The sequence below is a fragment of the Papilio xuthus genome, unplaced genomic scaffold, assembly GCF_000836235.2.
Source record: "Papilio xuthus unplaced genomic scaffold, Pxut_1.1 DF825017.1, whole genome shotgun sequence".
In the NCBI taxonomy this organism is placed as follows: Eukaryota; Metazoa; Arthropoda; class Insecta; order Lepidoptera; family Papilionidae; genus Papilio; species Papilio xuthus.
This window is the reverse complement of record NW_013533632.1, coordinates 5978789-6002015: the sequence shown is the minus strand read 5'-3', so window position 1 is coordinate 6002015 and position 23227 is coordinate 5978789. Positions and strand designations below refer to the sequence as shown.

General features: G+C 32.6%; 1 protein-coding gene across 3 annotated transcripts in view; it reads left to right on the top strand.

Moving 5' to 3' along the window:
* The window catches only part of Snf4agamma (SNF4/AMP-activated protein kinase gamma subunit), a 36799-nt gene that overhangs the window by 4404 nt on the left and 9168 nt on the right, over nt 1-23227 (top strand). For all 3 annotated transcript variants that reach the window (XM_013323836.1, XM_013323834.1, XM_013323833.1), the window contains exons 4-9: nt 2629-2742; nt 3014-3126; nt 3351-3461; nt 3626-3733; nt 3945-4073; nt 11312-11345. In XM_013323836.1, coding sequence (XP_013179290.1) covers nt 2629-2742; nt 3014-3126; nt 3351-3461; nt 3626-3733; nt 3945-4073; nt 11312-11345 — 609 coding nt within the window. The remainder of the gene's footprint in view (nt 1-2628; nt 2743-3013; nt 3127-3350; nt 3462-3625; nt 3734-3944; nt 4074-11311; nt 11346-23227) is intronic.

The following is a 23227-nucleotide window of genomic DNA, read 5'->3' as shown; positions in this document are numbered from 1 at the left end:
GTATATCTGGCGCCTCGCCAGTACTTAGACACATAGAGTGGCTGATAAAAGAATGTTACGTAAAGGTTATAAAGTACCTATATCTCTATGTTATCCATTTAAATGCTAGTATTACAAAGAGTTCCTTAGTGATTTTAACGTCTTAATTTAAGTGAGATCTATTTGATTTTTCTATACTTTAAATAAGCTAATAACTGCTCGTCTTTTGTTATTAAATGAGGGGTAGTGAACATAACTTATTAACTTCGCCTTTGTATGCTTTTCAATAAGCTAAAGTAGAGTAGGTTACTTATTGTAAGTTATGGTGTTCTACTATACATTCATTTAACTTGTTGTGTGAATGTTCACGTAATGTATAGCTGCGCAAAGCAGGTCTATTCTGTGAGGTCATGGTACTTTCCCAGTCGATTCGACTCATTCAAGCCGCAACTGACGTCGTCGCTATGTAACTTTATAAATGTTTTAACTATGTGTTTCCACTGTTGAAACGTAATGTTACTTATTAATATTATTAATGCGCAAGTATAGATGGATGGATGGGTGTTTGTGTGAAGGTATCTTCAGAACGGCACAATGGATTTTGATGAAATTTGGTACACATGTAAAACATACCATGGAAGAATATATAGGCTACTTATTAAGATATTTTTTTTAATTCCGCGCAGGCGGAGTCCCGGGGGGAAACCAAGTGTTATTTAAAACAAATGCTTCGGCAGTGAAATTTCGTTGTAACCAGCTCTTAAATTTCCATAGACAAGTTAAATAGCTAGCTGCTTGAAATTCGGTAACACGGTCATGAGTGTTTTGTTTACATAGAATTGCATAGATATTAAACAAGCAAACACTCGCTGTTAGCATACTTAATAAATAAATTATAAAATCTTTAAAGGCTAACGTGCAGTCGTCAACTCGGTCACCCGCACGCACCGGACAATGACGTATCGACGTATTGACGCTGACTATACGATCGCAACGCGGATAATGTACTCGGTGGACGAGCAGTTAACGAATGCGCGTTTACTTTGATCAAAGTCAACGTGTTGCACTATTAATCGCTCAAGTGTTTTTATCACCTTATTATTTTTCTTACGAGTGACTAACACAGTTGATACATAAATACAGTTTCTACACAATTTAGAGAATAAAATTTAAAACAAAAATAGAAAGAATAATTAATATTTTTTAAAAAATTAGTTAACGACCATCACCAATTCGTTATCGTAAAGGTATTCCTAAAGGTATTCTTGTAACGCCCGCGACTCCGTCTGAAATGAAAAAAACGTAACGCCTATGAGTTCTTTCAGGCTATGTTTTTCATCTATGCCAAATGCTGCTATGAATGTAATAGTATTCAATTAACACACAATTAATATTAAAGTAACCTTCTATAAAATATTAATACATAAACAAAATTATGTAATTTATGTTCGTTAGTTAACTTTTGCTATAAAATAGTAATAATAAATGTTAAGCAAATGTTAGTTAATATCGATAAACTTATCAGTAATCGTTGTTATGACGAACGCCATCGGAATTTGTTGTGGTGTTGAGCGTAACAAATGCATAATGCATGCCGTTTCAATGCGTTAATATTACGCGAAAATAGCGGTATTAGCGTTAGAGTTATTTTGGTAAATGGCAATTTATATAATGCGGACGGTCTCGCCGTTTATTTGACGGAACCCGATAACATACGCTGACACTGAGATAGCAACTCGATATAGTCGTCTATTACTACTCCTAAAGAGCTGTTGAAATTAACATTGCAGGTCATAGAATGCGACAGCGCCTAAGTATTTGATTTAAACAAAGGTTTTGGTCTCAGAAATCCAAAGTAAATACGTTACTTGTTCCATCAACGACAACGTTTATGTCGCGTAGTTATTTAATATACTACTTTTTTTTATAATACCTGCGTAAAAAATTTTTGTTAAGTTCTGTAAAACTGGAAATTTATGTATTACACTTGGGATAGTATTATGTAGGCAAATGTGTCAAATTTTGCATATGCAGTATAACCAACAATTTGGTATTTTGTACTACAATTGACTGGTAATTATCAAAATAAGTTGTACATCAGAGCTTTTTTATATACGAAGTAAAAGCGGATACAATAAAATGGATAGTAAAAGTGACCGAGATATTCCCGGGAGCGTAACGCATACACGCAGTTATTATGCACCGCAAAGTCATTGATTTACTGTGATCATAGAGCGTAGCCTATATTATATCGACGGGGTACCTATAATAAAATAAAATAACAAATTAAAGTATCTTTATTTCCCTTTTAACTTGTGTGATAAGTCCTCTATCGTCTATCTCCTATAATTGCAGCATATGCTACTTGGTTTTAATGATGTAAGAAATAATTAAAAAATAGTACCATTGGGTTAAGAAGTAACATAACTGATTGTTCATGTTTTAATAAAATTACCTTGTTATTAACGTTATAATTTCTAAAATATGTTTCCCAGATCAGAGGATTACAAACGTTGTATATTAAAAAAAACATACAGACGAATTGATAACCTCGTTCTTTTTGAAGTCGGCTAAAAATATACTAAGTTGCTTGCTTGTTATTTGGTTTACTTGACTGTTATGTGTTGGTAAATATGTAAATCTTTTCAGACCAGCGTTTGGACGCAGCTATCACCCGTAGCTCACAATCAGTTGGTGAACGGAAGCGTCGAGGATCTGCTGACGATGGGCAGGCTGACCAACTATATCAACAAACTATACACGGTAATCTATACAATACATATTAATAAAATTGGAGTGTCTGTATGTTATGTCGAGAAAAAAAACATATTTTGTACACGATGTTTAAACTAAAGAGATTAGCTTTGATAGCGCCAAACGAATTTGAGTTTTAATACATGAAACTTCAACCTTTATTTCTATTCCATGGGAATCAAATCTATTTGTAACAATTGTTGGGATATAATTTATTCCCATTTGTTTTTTTTTTACTTTAAGTTTTGAATTAAATTAAAATATTCTTTTTCTGTTATAGGTACAAGTGGGGTAAGCAGACGTCCAGCCTTGTTTGATATTTTCAAATCACGTCCCCGCGGAGATGCAAAGCGACACATGTCTATAATGCAGCAATTTAAGTCAACTGTTCAGGTATGCATTCACTATTAACGTTAAAATAATATTATTTTTTCCATATATTAGGTTCAAGTAAGATTAAGTTCTTTTGGAACTGATTGTTGACATTCCCTTTAGTTTCTGGCTTTATAGAATAAAATGTACACAGGTTACACATCTGTTCTCGTTGATATTTTATAAAAAGAAACACTTCAATTGATTTTGAATTTTTGAATTAAAGATATTGTTTTCTCTTTTAGAATATGACAAAATCAGGTGGCGGGCCTAAAGATGGTCAGAAAACCGAGGCAGGAGATCAAGGCACTGTATCTGGCTCTTCTTCGCCTCATGCCCACGGTGCAGATTTAATGGTAAGGCAAGAATACTACTTTTTATATTAAAAGTATCACTTGTTCGCGATGTACATTTTAATACGTTCACTGCCATCGCCTTTCGAGGTGAATTCACTTTTATATAAAAAAAAATGTAGCATTTCATGTGTTGAAACTAATTAGTTTGTCTTCTTTGTATAAAGTCCGGTGGAGTCCAGAAAAATGAGAAAACAGTCTCCGATACCAGCGAATTAGCTTCAGGACCTAACTCAACTGTTACACCATCTACACAGCAAGGAAGTGACGCAATGGTAAGTTATTAACACATACAAGTTATTTACCATGGGTTTCTGAGACCAAAATTTCTGTATAAAATATATCGTCATCTGTCACGGACGGAGTCGCACGCGACAGCTAGTAATGTAATATGTTTTATTTTTATTACTCTTGTAATACTGAATTCTATTGTTATGAAAAGTAGGTAAATTATTATTAAACTTTATTGTTTTGTTTTCCTCACAGTACGCTCATACTTTGCGTCCGGAATTGTTGTATAGGCGACAAAGTCCAATTGCAAGAGTACTCGACATGTTTAGAGGCATGACATCAGCGAATCCTCAACCAGAACAAGTTAATCAGAAACGACGAATGGTAAGTATTGTTTATGTTTGTTTTCGTTAGATGGCGTGGTTATACATTGCATTATTTCCAAGTTACCCAGGTAGATGGCGTTGTTTACCCATCATGAGATAAAGCTTCAAAGCGCACAATTGAAAATTTAAAAATATCGTCTTATCTATAATTAAAATTTCTGCAAGACATTCAACCTCGCTAAAGATTTCTTGACAACATCTAATATTGCTGAATAGAAGTAAGCATCTACGGCAAGAAGTTATTCAAAGATATTTTAGTAGTTGTAATCGAGTTTATTTCGATTATCTTAAGTTATATAATTGGTTACCTCGAAAGGACTACATATACGTTAAAGACTGATATCCAATGTAGACACATTAATTTGACCTCGAAGTGCGCACTTATTTTGCATCTAAATTTAACCATACGATCAAAGGTCCTATTAAGATAGACAGTCAGACATTAATTTTACATCCTAATTGTTTTCACTTGCATTGTTATGATGATACATCTTTCAGACCTTGTTAATCAAATAACATAAATGATTTTAAACATTTCTAAAATGGAAATGTTATAAAATACTGTTTAGTCTAAATACGTATGGATTTGAATGTCTTATTTGTTTTTTTTAATGTTAAAATTAATTAAAGTCAGCCTAACCAAGAAGATAACTTCCTTGTCTCGGGCGCTTCAATCTTTAGTACATCACTTTCTAATGTACGTAAAGAAATTAGTTTCATTTTTTTCTTATTAAATGTCGAAGTTTTTTATATTTCTGATTAGGCTATATAAACTTTCATCCTAATGTGACTAGTATCAGAAAATAGGCTATAGGCATACAAACAACTGTTAATATATCTTATATATAAAATTCTCGTGTCCGAATTTTCGTTCCCATACTCCTCCGAAACGGCTTGATCGATTCTCATGAAATTTTGTGAGACTCAATAGAGTAGGTCTGAGAATCGGCTACTATCTATCTTTATTCCCGCGCGGACGGAGTCGCGGGCGACAGCTAGTATCTATGCAAATATAGAGGTAAAAAGATGTGTTGTAAAATAGTTAAAATAATTTGATAGACACGATTCAATAGGTGATTCTATGATCTAGTTATCTTTAATCTTATCTTTTGACTATGATTAGAAGAATATAGTGTTTTTCTATGATATGTAACCTCGATCGAGGAAGAAGTTGTATTTTAAATACATATGTGTTTTAATTATGTTTTAAAATCCTAATGCATTCTAACTATAAAATGCATTTGGATGCAGGTACTAGCCTGGCAAATTCTTACACGAGGAACAATCTCTCATCGTTTATAATCTGTCACAAGCGACCCTTAGCAACTTCTCGTATAAAATCAACACTAAGAAGTACCGCTTAATGATTTTGTGAGGCATTTAGTCTGGTAAATCCACACGAAGATAAGGCAACCATAAATCTCTGAGTGTGGCAGTGAGGGAGCTATAAGTTAATTACGCAGTGTTAAACAGTACTATTTTTCTCATTTGACCTTTTGAAAACCGTCTTTTCAACAACGGGCTAGGCGTGTAACATTACCATATGTGGTATTGTTATGATAATCCTGCAGGATCAAGATTCAACATTAAAGAAACTATGAGTTTACAGTTGATGAAGCGCCAATAGCCTAATGGTTAAGGGTACGGATTACAGATATATCGGTCTTGGGTTCAATCCGGCCATTCGTTTATCCGGTGAACTATATCCAACCTAACGCTTATGTCGTACCATTCTACGGTTATAAGAAATATCAGTACAATTTTCTATGTTAATTCGGTAAATTATTAGGAAAAGTTTTAAAAACATTTCAGTAAAATATTATTTAATTTCAGTTTCACCTGTTCGATCATTTCGCTTACAAATAAAAACAATTGTTTGTCTTTAAATATATTTAATTCTTTCTACAATGTTATATAAAGGATAGTTTTACATGAGGGACGGACGGAAGAGCAATCAGTCGGCGTTAAACTACGTGAAACACGACGTAATAACGCTTGATAAATCGAGGCTAAATGAATACGGAAAACATAACATTTGAGACCGTACATTGTGCACTTTGTTGTGTACTAATCATTCCGCGCGGTATTCCATTCTTTGTATAACGCTTCTTTGAAAGACAATACACTGTTAACTGATGCGCTGAAAATTTTGTTCAGAGTATATTGATGCCGAAAAAGAAAGGTCTCACGATTGCACGACTCCTAGGACCGGTTTGCACTTCCGTAACGAAATACCAACATCTTCGGAAATTGTTCACTCACCTTAACCGTTTTATTTCAAACTAGTATCTCGTGACAACAACGTTATCGCTCAGTACTTCAAGAGATGCCTTCGCGGTATAACCTCACCGCGTTAACACGAGTTTGCGAAACACTTTGCCACTTAAAATAGTTGCTCCCGCGGCATGTTTTGTTAGTGCCGTGCCTGTGTGTACGTCGCAATGTCTAATTATTTTAGATGGATTAAAGGGAAGAGGGAAGAAGATGTACTCTATTCTGAAAAGCCAAGAAGTCGATCTCTTGATCCTAGATCTTTGGAACTATCAGGTATCAGGTTGGTGGCACAGAATCATCAACAGCAGCAACAACAAGAGGTAATATTTTATGAATAATGAATTGAAATAATTCGTTGTTTATTTCAATTGTTTAGTCACTTAAGGATACATTTGTAAGAAAACGTACAAATTGTGAATTGCCACTAATATACACGCAAAGTAATACTTCTAAATATTCCTCGAATATTAATTCTGTAAGTTTGTAGGTAAAAGTATTGTTTAATCCACAAACATTTTTAGTAAGACAACGATGAATTACTAAGTAATTAGTTGTAAAAAATTATGTATTAATTCTCAATCGGTATTTATAATTGTTTATGAAAAAATATCGATTGTTAGAATGTTCAATGAATAATATTGCTTCGATTGTTGTTTTTTGCTGTAAAGGTGTTTGTTTCCTTCTTGTTGACGTCTGATGACTTCTTTGCATCGTACGTAGGAAATTATAACTTAAGTGAGGTCTATTTTACTTATCTTTGTACAAGGTCATTTTGTTTATCACATCAAGTTTTGATATACAGTAATGAAATATTTGTATGTTGTTATATATTTATAGTAATTTTAATGCACATTATCGTTTCATTATTTATACACTTATATTCTAAACCTGTATCATATTTCTTGATTGATTTAATAGCATGTGCCGAGTAATCACTATGATAAAGTGATATATTTCTGTAATTACATTACAATAAACAATTTTAATGATTTTTGTACTCAGCAAAGTAATGAAATGAATGTTTTTACCGTGAAATTTAAATAATAACATAATTAACGTAGCTCTGAGTGGTTGGCAGAGACCACGGACTTTCCTTTGGCGCGGTATTAACACAACTCTGTCGCTTCTAAAGTCATACATCTACGCATACATACTCGTTTGTTTCGTGTGCACTTACCCTTTTTGATTATGAACTGCCACTAACTTTCGCGCCATAAACTTCCTTTGCTATTCCCCTTTTGTTCAACCTTGTCAATATGTCCAAAACATCTAAGATTTTTAACTCTTCTTACAAAATTCTTCTAATCCTATACAAGGTCGTATTTCCACGCCCTTATCGCGCCAAAACCAACTCTTACTTCCATACATCAATGTGGGAACCAATACTGTATTTTGTATCGCCAGACATTTACCTTCATCGACATGTTTTTTTAGTAACGTACCAATATCCCCATTCATCCCATTTTCTTCGTTCACTATTTCGCACAATAACTTTAAATTCATTCACATTTTATAACTGACTATATACCTCTAGTAACTATTAATATTCTTTGTTAGCTGTGATCAGTTAAAGATTAAATTGTAAATTTAAAATTATGTTATATGTCATTTTGAGTTTTCCGACGTATTTTTTTTTGATTTACGAAAACAACATACATGAAAACAACACACATTCATAGCGAAATAATACCGACTGTAGATGCTTGATTTTATTTACCGTAAAACATACAATTAATTTAAATTTGTAGACTTACCGTGGGTTTCTGAAATCTAAATATCCGTTTATAACGTTATTGTTATCTCTTTTTTCTCAAGGATAATGATAGGGATGAGGATATGTTTTATACAGATATTAAGGTCTCAGAAACGTAAGTTAATTTAATTAATAATGCTAACCTACGTAATAAAGGTTTATCGGCTCGCCTTAGTTATCATGATTGATGAGCGATTTGGTCGTTGTGATCTAACGTGTATGGTTTCCTCTTCTGAAATAGCCAAACAAAACGTATTGCTATCACGCTTAGTGTCTTAAAAAGAAACAAGATGTAATATGTTTTTGTTGGAAGGCTTCGGTAGTGGAAACTCAGTAATAGAAAAATCCGTGATGAAAACATCTCTTATCTGATAATTTTCTTCACATTTTTAAAGCAGTAAAAGTTTTTATTTTATTTTTTTTTACATTAAATCTTCTAAAAGTACATTGAACCTAGATAAGTAAATCTCAGAAAAATACAATAGGTATGTTCGAATCAACTGCAGACATTGTTATATTATAACAATAGTCTGTCTGACACAAGTTTTAGTACAAATTGCACACAAGTTTTCTGGTATAACTAAATGTGATGGTGTGATTTTATATTTCATACAAGTGTTTCGACTGCGGAAATGCAATACAAGTCAAGGTTACCTTACCATACATGGCTAGAGCAATGCAATTACTTAGGCCCTTCGTACACAAAGCTTCGTAAATCTTTACAATCTGGCGATTTTAGTTGCTAAACGACTTCGCAATACAATGTATCAAATCGACGTATCAACTTGACAATACAGACGCTCGCAACCTATTTGTCAAGATCTTCGTGACAAATGTCGCAGCAATTTTTAAGAAGGCGGAGGAAATCTATACAGATGACATGTAGTCGCTATGCTATACTGTAGACAACTAGCGTAGACGATTCAACGTTGTGTGTACAAAACGCACGTAATGAGATTCAGGCGATTAAACCAATATTAGTTTTGACGATTTACGTCGGTTTGTGTACGAAGAGCTTTATAATGATTTGCTTTGCATTGGTTTATTTTATAGTAAAACAATTATTTATTATACGTGAAATGTATCAGGCATACTGTTACTATATATGGGACTGACGGACCAACGGGTCGTTAACTCATAGCTACCTATAATAGTAGAGCAAGTCGTACAAATTAACATTACAATACACAACAATATAAAAAAATAAAACTAATTATGTTTTATTCAGGTTCTTATTAAAATTTTCTTTTTAAAATCTAGAAACAGACGTTTTCTCGCTGAGTATTTCAGATGAAATCTTATATATTAAGATAAATACAAAACCATGACTTAATTACGTAACAGTACAGCATTCTATGGAAGACAATAGATTTAGTGCCAGTGCGTGATGAATTGTAAGCTATATTCATTTATCAAAGTACAAGTATATTAATGGATACAAAGATCTTAGTGGTTAATTAGCGTAACGCCTTGTTTGCTTTTAGATTCTGTATCCACTGTCAACATGCTTGTACAAAACATATTGTCATCTCCATTATTTCAAAGTACATGAGAGAGATGAGAATAGTTTGATTAGTTCTACCTTTAACAATTATACTTAGCTGTTTATAGAATATTTTCTAAATTGGTACCTATCGTTTTTTTTCGTTGGTTTAAATATTCGACAATTCAAATTTGCATATGAATGTTGCCATAAGAATATTGCTTCGTAGAGCCGCTGTTTCTATGACCCTGCAGGTCAAGGAGACTTTTGATACCAAGTGTAGCCAAATTAATATGATAAGAACATAAACAATCGTCTGCAGATTTAGTAAAAGCAACCCTCTTTTTATACCTAATATTTAACTTTCTGTTATATTTTCTAAAATAGTAAAGTTTCTTAAAAATTTAATTTTCATTGATTGAATAGTTTAATAAAGTCTAAGTAAACTTTAATTTGATGCTTGTTTTAATTTAATTTATGTACTGAGTGACATTCTTAATGCAATATTCTAGGGTTCGTCTGACCTAACTATATTTTCCTATAATTATATTAGAAGCTTGCGCTTCGTGTAAATTTACCTCTGTTCGACGTTGTTCGTAAAGTGCTTTCATTTAATTAATAACCATTTTAACTACAAACATTTAGTTTTATTATAAACATATACAATAATCAATTTATTAAAACCAAGTTTTTTTGTAAACGTCTCAAAAATATTTTATTTTTTCATACTTTAGGTAAAGAATTATTATCACCGAATTCTATTAGAGGTATTTACGAGTAAAATAGATTCGCATGTTGTTCCATTTTTAACATTTTCGACTCATATTTGTGTATGTAAAATTAGAGATTTTAATCGCTTAAAATAATGAGTAACATCATAGGCACGATTGTAAAAATAAAGAAGCTTAACTCGTATCCAGACACTACCAAAGATCGCAGTTCTCGATGATGCACTTAAAGTTAGAAACTTTTAAAGAAGTATACAACTCCGCGCCCTATCCCCCTCAAGATAGCAGATTTTTTAAATGTTGTTATTTATTTACCTGGAATATGCTGCTGATTACGTAATCGCATTGTTCGTCGTAGTCTCCCCTTCCAGTCTTGTCTAACGTCGCAGCACGAATTTAAAGAAAATTCAAAGGTGGGATGTCTTAAAGCTTTGTAGTCGGGTTTCAGTTGCTTTGTAAGAGCTATCGGCGTTCTTTATCATTGCTGTGTGTATTTGCGCAGTTGCATAACTTTTGTTTTAGGATGAATTATTTTTGTTTTGGAGATTACGTAGCAAGAATCATTGCATTTATTCCGTCTCACATAATGTGATCAGTTTATTTTTTAAAAAAAGAATAAAGGCTATGTTTCAAGTCACATTCTTATGAATCATCTCATCTATTGGGCATCCTTAATTGTAAATTTTTCGTTATTACATAAAATTTTTGGTTCATTTATGCTCAATCAATAAATATTATAATTTTTATTTGACATAAAAGTAATTATGTAAATAAAACAAATACAATTAAGCAATGAGTTGGAATAACTTGTTTCTAAAATCGTGTCTTTGTAGGTTTTTATGTTGCAATATTTTTATTTATCATGGAATTTAAAAAGTCACTTCATATTCATTGTGCAAGTTAATTTTATCATGCATCTTCTGTCTATTATTTATTTTTGTCATGCTTTTTTATTTTTAATTTTTGTTAATTTATTTCCTTGTTTCTGTTTCTTTCAGAGAACGTTTTCTACGCCACGTGCTTATGATCGAGGTGAGTTTGTTTTAATTATAGTCTTCATGAAAATAAAATAAAAATAGCCATTGAAACTATTCAAATATAAAGGACACGGCAAAAACTTTATCATATATATTTCTTGGCTTATTTAAAAGTACGTATAATATTACATTTCCTAAATATTTTAGGAGATTTGACCTACTTGACATATATATTCGTTGTCGTAAGGCGAAAGATCATGTACAACTTTCTTAACAAAAGTATTTTTGTCTCGTTTTACCCAAGTGATTGCATTTTAAAAATACGTCTCTAAATTTGGTAGCAAAGACGAGTCGATGGCTGTGTGTCGTACCTACTAGTAAAGGTGCAATTATTATTCTTAAAGTACGTCTATGTTGGAGTTTTGTAGACAAAGAGATAACTAAAAGTGTAGGTAAACGCATCTCTGAAAAGTATAGATTTAGAACTTAGTCTGGAAGAACATATAGGCTACTAATTAGGTTAGTTTCTAATTTTGCGCGGACAAAGTCGCGGGCGACAGCTACCTATTGATAATTGCTCTCATAATGAATATTTTATATTCTATGTATAAATAATGTTATAATTTATTAAAATTCATTTAACCCTTCCAACTTAAGAACTGCCGACACACAAAAAGACAAAAATTAAAAAAAATGTTTTTAGTTATAAGTAACATGATTTTCATGTTACATACACGGTCAACTATTTTATTTATCCACATATATATATACCGTGTAGTAGATATTTTAATAAAAAACTAGAAACTACATAGTTTAGTCTCCGCGGTTTACTACAAGTGGTTGATCGCTTTGAACAAGTTGAGATCGATATTAAAAACTAGCCTATAATTTGCCTGCGTGCATCAGCTACTTCTTAATCAGAATCGGTCCACCTGTTCCGGGGGTTACCCGAAACAAACGCGCCCTTGCGGACACACATACAAGCAGGCAGACTGGCAGAAAGTAATCGAAGAATATTTAATAATCAAAGATTATTTTTTTCGGAAAGGTCATTTGGTAATAAATCTATTTAAAATAATTGAAAACAGATGAATTCTAAAAATAGCAAACGTGCTTTTTAGTATTTACGATATTTATAAATTGTAGAAATATTTTAAAATTACTAAACGGTATAGAAATTACGAAGAGTTTTTAAAATATTTTCCTTTAAATGATTCGAAGCAATGACGCCGACTCACAAAATCATGTAATATGTTCCCTTGATTCTTCGCCAGAAAATTTTGCGCAGTTCATTTTTAAATAAATACCTAGGTTATGGAGTCCGATGCATTTCGACCAATATAGGGCGTGAAAGCGGTAGGGAGGATCGAAGAATAGCTTACCCTCGATGTAGACACAGTGAGCTGTGTTTTCGTTATATACATATATGCCTCAAATAAGCCGTGGCGCAGTTCAACAAATGTTACGATTTAAGTTTTAACTCTATACTCCTTTTTAATTTTGAAATCAAACAATCTTAATATGTGGGAGATTACTTGTAACAAATACACATTCATCCATCCAACCATCCATTTATTTATTGAACTGTCGCATTTATAATATTAGTAACATTAGTAAGAATTGAGATATAAAATTTTCTTGCATTTCGAATTAGTACAATTAAGTAAAAATATTATGTCGCTAGTCCTGCGCCTTATAAGACAGTTAATAAAACGTCTGATATGGTTTGACAAGGTTACCAGACAGTGCGTTTGGAGGGCTCATTCTCATTCAAGGTAGTCGGTGTGTCGTAGTCGTAGTAACATCTTTGCAGGTCGCGTGCTCGCCACGCGGTCGCTGGTGGCCGGCGAATCACGACTCTGCTGCCCTCTCGTTCCCACTATGCTTATTTATTTCACTAAGTTAGTGTTCCTACGAGCGCCGCGAGAGTATGACGTGTTGTCAACACTTCGATAATATGTCGAAGAGTTAAAAATTAATAGTTATGCATTCGTGCGTTATGATGCGTTAACTAACCTGTGGATATTAGTGAACCAGTTTTGTGTATGAAACATTTGTTGGTCGAATCTCGGTCAAGTTCGAGTTATTGTTTATGTTGGTGCATGTGTGCATTATTTACCGGCAATTGAACGTGAACCTGACACATTGCGTTACAAATAACAACAAACTTTTTCTAGTTATTATTTAATTAACATATACACCTATTTAATATACGGAATACATTTATTATCTGATTTATCTGAGACATTTTGTATTTATATTGAAATGCATATCAATTTAATCTCGTTACCGATATGTCATATTTACGTGACAAGGAACTTAGATTTGCCAAGAACTCCGTAACTACGATGTTAAATTTAGAATATTGAAAATTATTTTTGTGAAATACGTTTCTTCATAAAATTTATACGGTCGTATCAAAACAACATTATCAGTTTTTTTACAAAATATATAAGATAAAAATTGTTCAATTTCTACCTACATTTGTTTCAAAACCATAATAAAAACTTTGTGTAAATAAAACACATTTCTAATGATTTATGTAGATATAAAAATCTTTATTTCCTTAATTCAATTATTATTATTGTCAATTTAGGCGGGAATAATGTGCTTATAGTAGTAAAGAAAAATTATCAATTTTTAGTGTAAACTATGTCTGTGATCTTATTTAATAAGCAGTCTGAATTCAGACATATGTTTATTTTTTTTAATGTTAGCCGTTTAATTTGTCGATATATTTCTTTTCACCATTCAAGATAAGCTCGAAGCTAGGATACGGTTCCCGACAAGAGTTGATTTGCGGTATTCGAACCCACGACCGCTAGATCGGTAATCCGCTGCTTGGACCGTTTGTCTATCGGCGTTTCAAATGCAGTACACATTTGGCTTAGTGCCTCTTTAAGTTATCTGTAATTATTAAGGAAGGTTTAGAGTAACTTGAGATCCAACGATTAAATTTTTATATATTTTATCATCGAGTGCTGTTAAAAAATTACTTGTCTTTTCACTATTTTATTGATACATCATAAGTTTATATTTTTATTCTCTATGAAACTACAAAAATGCGCCTACAAAGTAGCATTTTAGTGGTTCACCTCCAAAACTAGAGACCCTGCATTAAATTCCGGTTTGTTCTTGACTGTCGGAAGTTTACGATAAATGCCGTTGACCTATATAAACACGTGAAAAAAAGCCTACGAACAATTTTTTTATGATTTATTGATAGCTACAATTTCGCTACAAAACTTAAAAAATAACAATAATTAATATAATTTTCAAATGCGATGCTATTACTCTTGTTTTGTCATTGAACTGTAATCGAAAACTCTTTTATTACTTGATAAAAAAAAATCAAAAATCAATTATCAAGAGTAAACATTCAATGATTGTAATAGTGATTAGGTGAAGATAATTTCTATATCTGTATCAAAGTTTGTTCGTAATACGACGTTCCTGCGGAGTTCAACAAGTAACAATTTTAGGACTTTTATTATATAAATTCTGTTTGCGAATATTATTCGATGAACATACGGAAGCATTTCCATTGGAACCAAACGGAAATAAGACTTGCAGGAATGGAAAAAGCAGACGACTTTTGTGGATACAGGGTTTAATGAAGTAAATTGTGATGCTGATGTAATGAGAAATATGTAAGTAAATTATTACGTAACGACACGGTTTTACCGTCAAGCACCTAAATGTCTTTCGCTTTGAAGGGCGCAGTAGTAGCTTGTTAAATTTCCGAACTAACATGTCGAATTTTGTCTTAAGGTGACGGTTGCAACTGCTGCGCGATTTTTTAGTTTTCCAAATTCTGTACAGAACATTTTTATGCACGTCTTTCTCCTTTGTTAAATAATATAACATTAAATATAGTTTTAATTTTCACCCGGTTATGGTTGATAGACCGCGTTTGTTCCGATCAACTTGACAGCGTCGTGTATACACTAAAATTAACTTATCCATGCCTCAGGTCCGGTAGGTTCCAATAATCTTATTATTTGTTCCACCTCTGAAAATTTAAGGCCTTAATAATTTTCTAACATCAACTTTGTATATGTACGTACTCGTATATTAAGTATTGGGATGGTATTAACATACAATTATTTATGTACATTGTATGCTATCTTATTAACATTAATAATTGATTAATCATTCTCTATTTTTAGTACTCACTTTGTGAAATAACGCATGATAGTTTTTATCCCTTGGTTAGTTGATCTTAACAAGGTTACAAATTGTATGTTACCAATACTGTAATTTCTTAGTCCTTTCCTTATTTTTTTCTTCTGTACCATATAAGTTAATTTATGTTCAAATGATATATATAGCCGCTTATTGACCCATTTGTCAATGTTGGCTTGTGACACTGACTTTCTCATTCCGATAACTCTTATTTTCATAGACCTTTGGACAGAACAATATGTAGTTTCAACTTATTTTGTATTATATATGCTGGTATTATATTTTTTTTAGTCTTGCATTGCGTTTTTATTCATTTGTGACCTAAATTGTGAGCTATTATCGCATCGTATGTTATGCAAATGCTTCGTTGGTTCTAATAAGTAAATAAAAATTAACTATCGTATAAATTTATTTAAAAATGCACTTACCTCAACAAATTACACAATAACATGACAATTAAAGCGATTAAATATATCCATATTGAGCTTGTAGAGACTGCGTTGAGAAGAAATTGAAATTTAACTCCGTATCCGCCCCACATTGTAATTGTCATTTTATACCTACCGTTTCAATTGCCCACAATTTCGCTGATATATATACGTATATAAGCTCAATTGCATTATCATATCACAAAATGCTAGTGTGTACCGATGGCGGAGCCCGAAAACAACATTTATTTCAGAATGGGCCTGTTCAAATGCTAGGACCACATAGAACGCAGACGTGTCGAACGCCTGATTCTAGGTAGTAGTATCGAAATTTTAAAAAAAAGTAAGCAATTGTTCAGTTGTAATCTAAAAGAAATAAATTTATGTCCGCCGTTTTAAAGTAACATGAACGATACCGAGATTCAATTAGAAGGTTACGTTGCTGAATTTGGACGTAGTGTCAAATGTGATGTATTAAATTGGCCCTTTAGTAAATCGTAGTTAACTGTTCGGATTAATTAAGTCTTTAAGTTTCAACGACTTTTGTTACAGTTGTTCGATTTATTTTCACTCATATCCCACTAATGCATGGCATTGGAATGCTTATCGTAATCTTATCATCACACTATAGACAAAGAAGTGATAAGGCAATCTAAATTTAAACTACCTCAGTAGTGTTTTCTATTAGCTCAAAGTTAGTTTCAATTTTTATAATATCAAATTTTAATATTATGTTAGAAATGTAAACAATTATCCCTGTCTCACTGTCAAGTTAATTTTGCTGCGTTTTACTATATATTTTTTTACGTAAATAGGCATTGACATCCTTTATCTCCGTGTGATTTTTTATCAGTTTATCGAAAATCAATAGAGTAAGGACTCTGGTCTTGTCCTTAAAATTAGATCGAGCTTGGAAGCAAAAGATTAAGTTTGGATCAGATTAGCTGAAGATAATTTATAGTTAATGATATTAAACGCGATGGCCTAAACATTACTTTATGTGTACTCTCTGGTAATAGAGTAAGGTCGGGCCAGATTGCACTTTTTCTTGTCGGAATTTTACATCAATTAATACTTTCCACAACACTTGTCTTTGATGACGTTATTGTAAATCAGTATTTAATATAAAAGATTACAGAGATAACTGAATTGCATGTGATATCGACAAGTGAAGAAAGTTTTATAAAATTTTAACATTATTATGGAACTGATTGACAAAAATAACTGGTCACTCCTCCAAAGAGAAGCTTAAAGATGTAAAGTCAAAATCAAAGTTAAAACCACTACGTTTTGCCGACAACCCGAGGTTTCGATGGAAAGTGTAAGGCACGACGAAATACGTCAACTCCTGAACCCCTTACCGTTTCGCCCCTCCTGCCCTGTGTTAGTTATTCACGCACTATGTGGCATGTCTAAATTGTGTTCTCTTTGTTGTGTTGTTGCTGTTAACATGTGACATCGCTCTAAAGGGATGTAACCAGCTTTATAACAAGAATACTATTGTAACCGCAGTTAGAGTTCACAGACAGGAAGTTATCAACTGCGGCCGTCAACTTGTAACGATTGTACATAATTGACAAAGTGTCTCACGCGTGCATCAACTCTTTAACTGGTTTTTTCATCTCAAAATCATACAATCAAAGGTCTTGCATTGTGTTGTGCGACATAGTTAGGTACCCATACATTATGTTTCTAATTACTTTAACGATTTTTAATCTAATCGAAACAGCAAAAGCAACGGAAATCTTGAGTGCATATTTGAGGAAATTGTCGCGATTTTTTTTTGGTATTTGCCCAAAAAATTCTGGATAAACATATACAATTTTATGAAAATGCTACGATCAAGAGTGAGAGAGGCAAATTGTGATCCGGACGACAAATTTAAGGCGATGTCATGACAAAGTTTCGGTTGCATACCTAATGAAAGTAATAGTAGTGCCAGATATTATTTAAGGCGAGATTCCACTGTCACACACCTGTATAAGAATATTGCTATCACTCGTTTTATTTTTTGAAACATTACAGATAATAATTTTCCCATTCAAGTATTACAGTTTACAAATTCCCAGTAAAATATTGCACGTGATAGATGCAATAATATCAAGTTACGTCATTTCGTTGATATGTAAAGCTTGTGTACGCGCACGTACAGTCTGTAAAACTAAGCGAACTAACTTAAAGTCGGCATTTCGTTTCAAGGTTGTCTGCAACTTCCCTGTTTACAACGTTAATGCAATCCTTAAATAGGACACGTTGACCTTGAACATCCGAATAAACAATGGCGGCTCGATTCCTGAGCTGACCTAAAAATACCCCCCTAAATAAATACACAAATAGCAGTAACATCTTCCTAATATTATAAATGCGAATGTTAGGTTGTATGAGTGGATGGATCTCGATGGAATTTGGCATAAGTGTAGAACATAGTCTGGAAGACACATAGGTTACTAATTAACTTTAGTTTAATATCGTGCAGATGGACTCGCGGGCGACAACTAGTCGATAATTTATTCTATTAGACATTTAATTTTTAACTATTAATTTATTGCTATGAACACTTATCATTATAAAGTGTTACATTACACACTAAATCGCAATTTGTCTCATATTATGAAAACAAACATTTAAAGTCGCTATTATAAAATAACAGTATTTATTAGAGATTACACATGTATGTGTATACACTATGTTGTGTTTGTATGATGTTTCTTAAATTACATAAGATTAGGCGTATGAATTTATTTATTTATAGATACGTAATAAACAGATGCTAAAACTGTATCGTTGATTTAAAATCACGGGAAACAATTTTTTTTTTGGTATATCTATCTCACAGTTTGACATTTTTGCTACTAACTTACTACTTGCTTTTTTACATTAATCCCCTAAGTGGTTTCAATTACCGAGATTCGATTAACAGTTACGACTGTTTGTGATAAGTGAAGATTAGTTGAAGTTTATACGTTTTAGATATCGATAATTAGTTGAAGACAATGCACGGAATCACGAATTGTCTTAATAAGCTGAAAAAAAGTTCTCGTGAATCAACACCTACGACAAATAAAGAGAGCGATGAAAACAGATCTATATCACCAAGCGATGGGAGCCCCCGAGTATCTCTGCGAAATAACGAACCTTCGAAAAGGGTACCTATTGCCCAAAGGAGGAATAGTGGCCAACGCAGCTTGGGACACTCACCGCAAGGATTAGCAGGAAGTCCACCATGGCAAGAAGAGGCTCGGGGTTTACCTATTTACTTTCGACGTCATTCGTTATCTCGGACCCAGAGTCCTCCCCGCGTCGATTTTCCTGGCCCTAGTTCAGCACCGAAACATGATTACAGGCATTTCGTTTCGCCACTTTATAATGATGTGATGGATGATATTCAAGAAAATGATTACAACAAATGTGAGTTGTATGGAGAAATTAGTACTGACAAACTTGACCATCGTCCTTATGCGGACCGATTTGATAATAAAGATTTTGCTCTAAAGTTGGTCGAGTGCTCGAAATCTCCTAAAAGTAACTATGGAATGCGCGAGAGGCGTGAATCTGGGGGCAGCACTCATAAGCACAAACACCAGTCTATACAGGATTTGATCCGGTCATTTGGTAAGAAAATGGGAAGTTGGAGGCACGAAACTTCTGGAAGACGCAGCTCTTGCGCGGTGCCAACCGCAACTGTAGATGTCCCTCGTAAAGAAGACATCCGCGGTAGATCCAAATCGCTCGATCCCGATCACTTGCATAGTATCATACGTCATCCTATACTTGATGATTGCGGTGAAACGTATCGAATTTTTGACGCCATCATCCAACAAGGTAATTTAGTTTTATTATAGATTTGGATCTAATTTTTTTTCGGGAATTTTTTTTAAGTTATCCGCACTGTCGCAACAAGTTTAATATTTTTAAAGAAAATGTATATTAAATGAATTGGAAGAGAAAGACGAAAGAATATTTTTCTTTTATATAGCACTTGTTCACGACTGTTCAGTAATAAATAACATCCTACTCTTTGTTATTACATTAAACTGAGGTCATATTTGTTATATTACGCTTGTTGTAAGGTTACACTTAAATATACTTCAAATAAATTATACAAATGCATTTACAAACTTAATTTTCTTAAATAGACCGATTGTAGTACACGTACCTTCCATTATTCTAGGTGTAATTTTGAATTGAAAAAAACACTTCGGACTAATTATATCTATCGATTATAATATAGTTGTTAGGTTATTTGATACAAGTTTTATCAGTAGTACGTCAGATTCTATTTCTGACTATCACCGAAATTTCACATTACTAGCGTTTCTTCTTTGATATCTTCGTGGTTTTTTCTATACCATCATTTAGTTCCAATTACGCAAGTAACATTGGAACTAGTAATAATATCTCTTCTTCAACATGATTACCACCAATATTGAAACTAGAACTGAAACTTCTTTCTAATAGAAAAAAAAAATTAAAGATGTTTTTTACTTTATTAAGTTTGATCTTCTTTGCTTCACATGATCCGTAATTATCAGCCTGTAATTTGTAACAAGAATTTCTTTAGTTATTTTACCCAACGGTGCGCCATTGTTCTGCAAAAAATTCTAAGAAAACCTTTCTTTATTTTTCTCGAGCGACTTTAGCAAATTTTACTTTTTTATAAAATATTATTGTATTACACTTTTCTTTCTAATTATACATTGAGTATTTTTTGAATAAAAAAGAAAATATATTTTCGCCATTTCAGTGAGGCTGATGGTGGTGGTTAGCGTTGCTAAGTATTCGAATTAATTAATAATATTAATAGGCAAAAGGTATTATTTCTAACCAGCAATGTTCTGCACATTTTCGAAATGCGAACACATTACGAAGCCATTCTATAAATCTAAGCGAATACACTTTGCCCATAGCCTTCGCCCCTCTGACCATATCTATGGAGTTCAATGTAACTACCTAACCTAATCTACGTCTTTATTGTTGTAGTTTTGATATATCAACCTGCAGGCAGTGAGCATTGTCATTGTCACTATAATATTGTCGCATATTATCAAACGAATTGAACATAAATTGCAGCACGTCACGATCGCATAACTGTATTGTGTTTTATTAGTCCGAAAGTCCATTCGTATTAACATTGCCTTTGCGATGTCAGAATGTCATAAGTTGTTTCGTGCAGAAAGATTTTCTGTTGGTGATAGTAAATATTATCTAGATAATTGCAAATTATTATTTTAAATTAGTATATCTTTATTAACTTTACGGTTGTAAGAATGGACTTGAAAAACTAAACTAACTACTATTAAACTTTCTGTACCGTATATCAGGGAATATTATATTTCAACTTTGCTAAAATAGTTCATTTTTAAAGAATTTTTCTGAATTTTATAAACGAATTAAAAATATTTTAGATATTAAATTTACTAGCTCCAAGTTATCAGTCACTATTTGGAAAATAACAGTTTTAAAATCCATTAGTTTTCAATCTGTGTATGAAATAACTGTAAACAAAAGGTACAAGCTTCATTTACATTTTGATTTAATCCCGCGCAATACGTGCCGTGCTCGGTGCAATATCGGATCGTCGCAAATTGGAGGAAAAATATCGGATATTTTACATCAGGTCTTGTTCAACCAATTCTGTACCGCGTTGCATTTACATATCAAAGACCAACTTTATTTAATAAAACTCAATTAAATATTTATTTATTTTGTAAAGACTTCGTAGCGTATAGCGTATATAAAGTTTAGAGTATAGTTAGGCAAGTTTACCTGGCCTGGAGTTATTGTTGCTGTTCCAAACTCGAACCTGTATAAAACTTATTGTAATACCTCGTTCTTTTTTAGAAAACTTTGGTAACGATATGTTTTTGAACGTGAGTTTTGGCAGTGGAAACCCACGATTAAATATACGAGACCATGTACTAATATGATTTGCAAAGACAAGTAGAAAATGATCAGCGTGTGTACTCATTTAAATATAACCTTGAATATAATTGTTTATTTTTGCCATTACAATTACCTTGTTATCTTCTTATATTATATTTTGTTTATTCCTAACGATAATCTCTTGGAAATATTTATCGTAAGTATATGAATCATTTTTAATCTGCCTCAAAAATCTTCTTTCCATTCCACCAATCCTATCTTATATTACTCTTAAATCTGAATAAATATAAACGATCCGTATGGGATTTTGTTTCAAAGATATTTCAACTTATACTAATAGAATGATATTATCGGTTGTGTTCTTGAGACCGTACGGTGCTAATTAACAACATTCTAATTGTTTTATGGTCTGCTATTTAAAACCAGATTCACTAAGACGGGCGCGCGTTTAGTGCTAAATTGAAAAATTGAATTAACCTAATTAGGTGTAAGATCATTTGAGCAATGGTAATTAACGTTCCAGCTAATCGCTTAAATGACTTTTTTTATTATTTGTTGTAATTTTTTTAATAAAGCGTTAAAGTATTATAATTTGACATACAAAAAAAACTCAATTGATATTTTAAATTAATACGTAATAAGTTACATTCAATAATGTTTGTTCAAATTATTTCCAGCTTGTGGATTTCCATCATGACGATTAATATTGTTCATTCGAATTCGACCTACTTGAATGCGAAAATAACAGAACAAATGTTCCAATATCTCTACACCTTTTGAGCTTTCAAAGTTTAACAGAGTAGAACACTTATAGTGTATATTGCCCTATATTATTATTTAAATGTTTGCTTGTAAATTTATTACTTGCCCTTCCCTTACCTTGTTTTCTGACCATGAATACGTTATTGACGGAATCATGCATACTTATTTTTGTAACCGATGGTTTATGTTTTCTGGAGCTTCGTGAATATTATGTTCTTTCGTTCCTTTAATTCGAACGTTTATCACCATTCACATGATATTATCTCGATAAACAGCCGATTAATATTATTTCAATTGCAAAGTTGGCAATAAACACTCATAATTTTCGTCTAATTCAGCCTCCACGTTAAGCTTATTTGGGGATTGCTAAACGCAAACAATGACTGTCGTCAGATAAGTTGCAAGTAGCTTATTCAGAACCTTACTTGGACATTGTGAAACATGCCCTAATAAATCTTTTTCACTACAGAGGGTCGGCTTGTCTGTCAAATGTCTATCAAATGTCATATCTGAATTCTTTTCCTATAAACCCACTTTCACGCAATTTATCTATACTTCCTCTACCTTCGTAATCATCCACATACGATCTCATAAATTACTTGTTAATGTGCTCATCAGTACTTTAACAGTAACATGTACATATTTGTTCAGCTGAATGTAAGTAATGCGGTATGCTTTA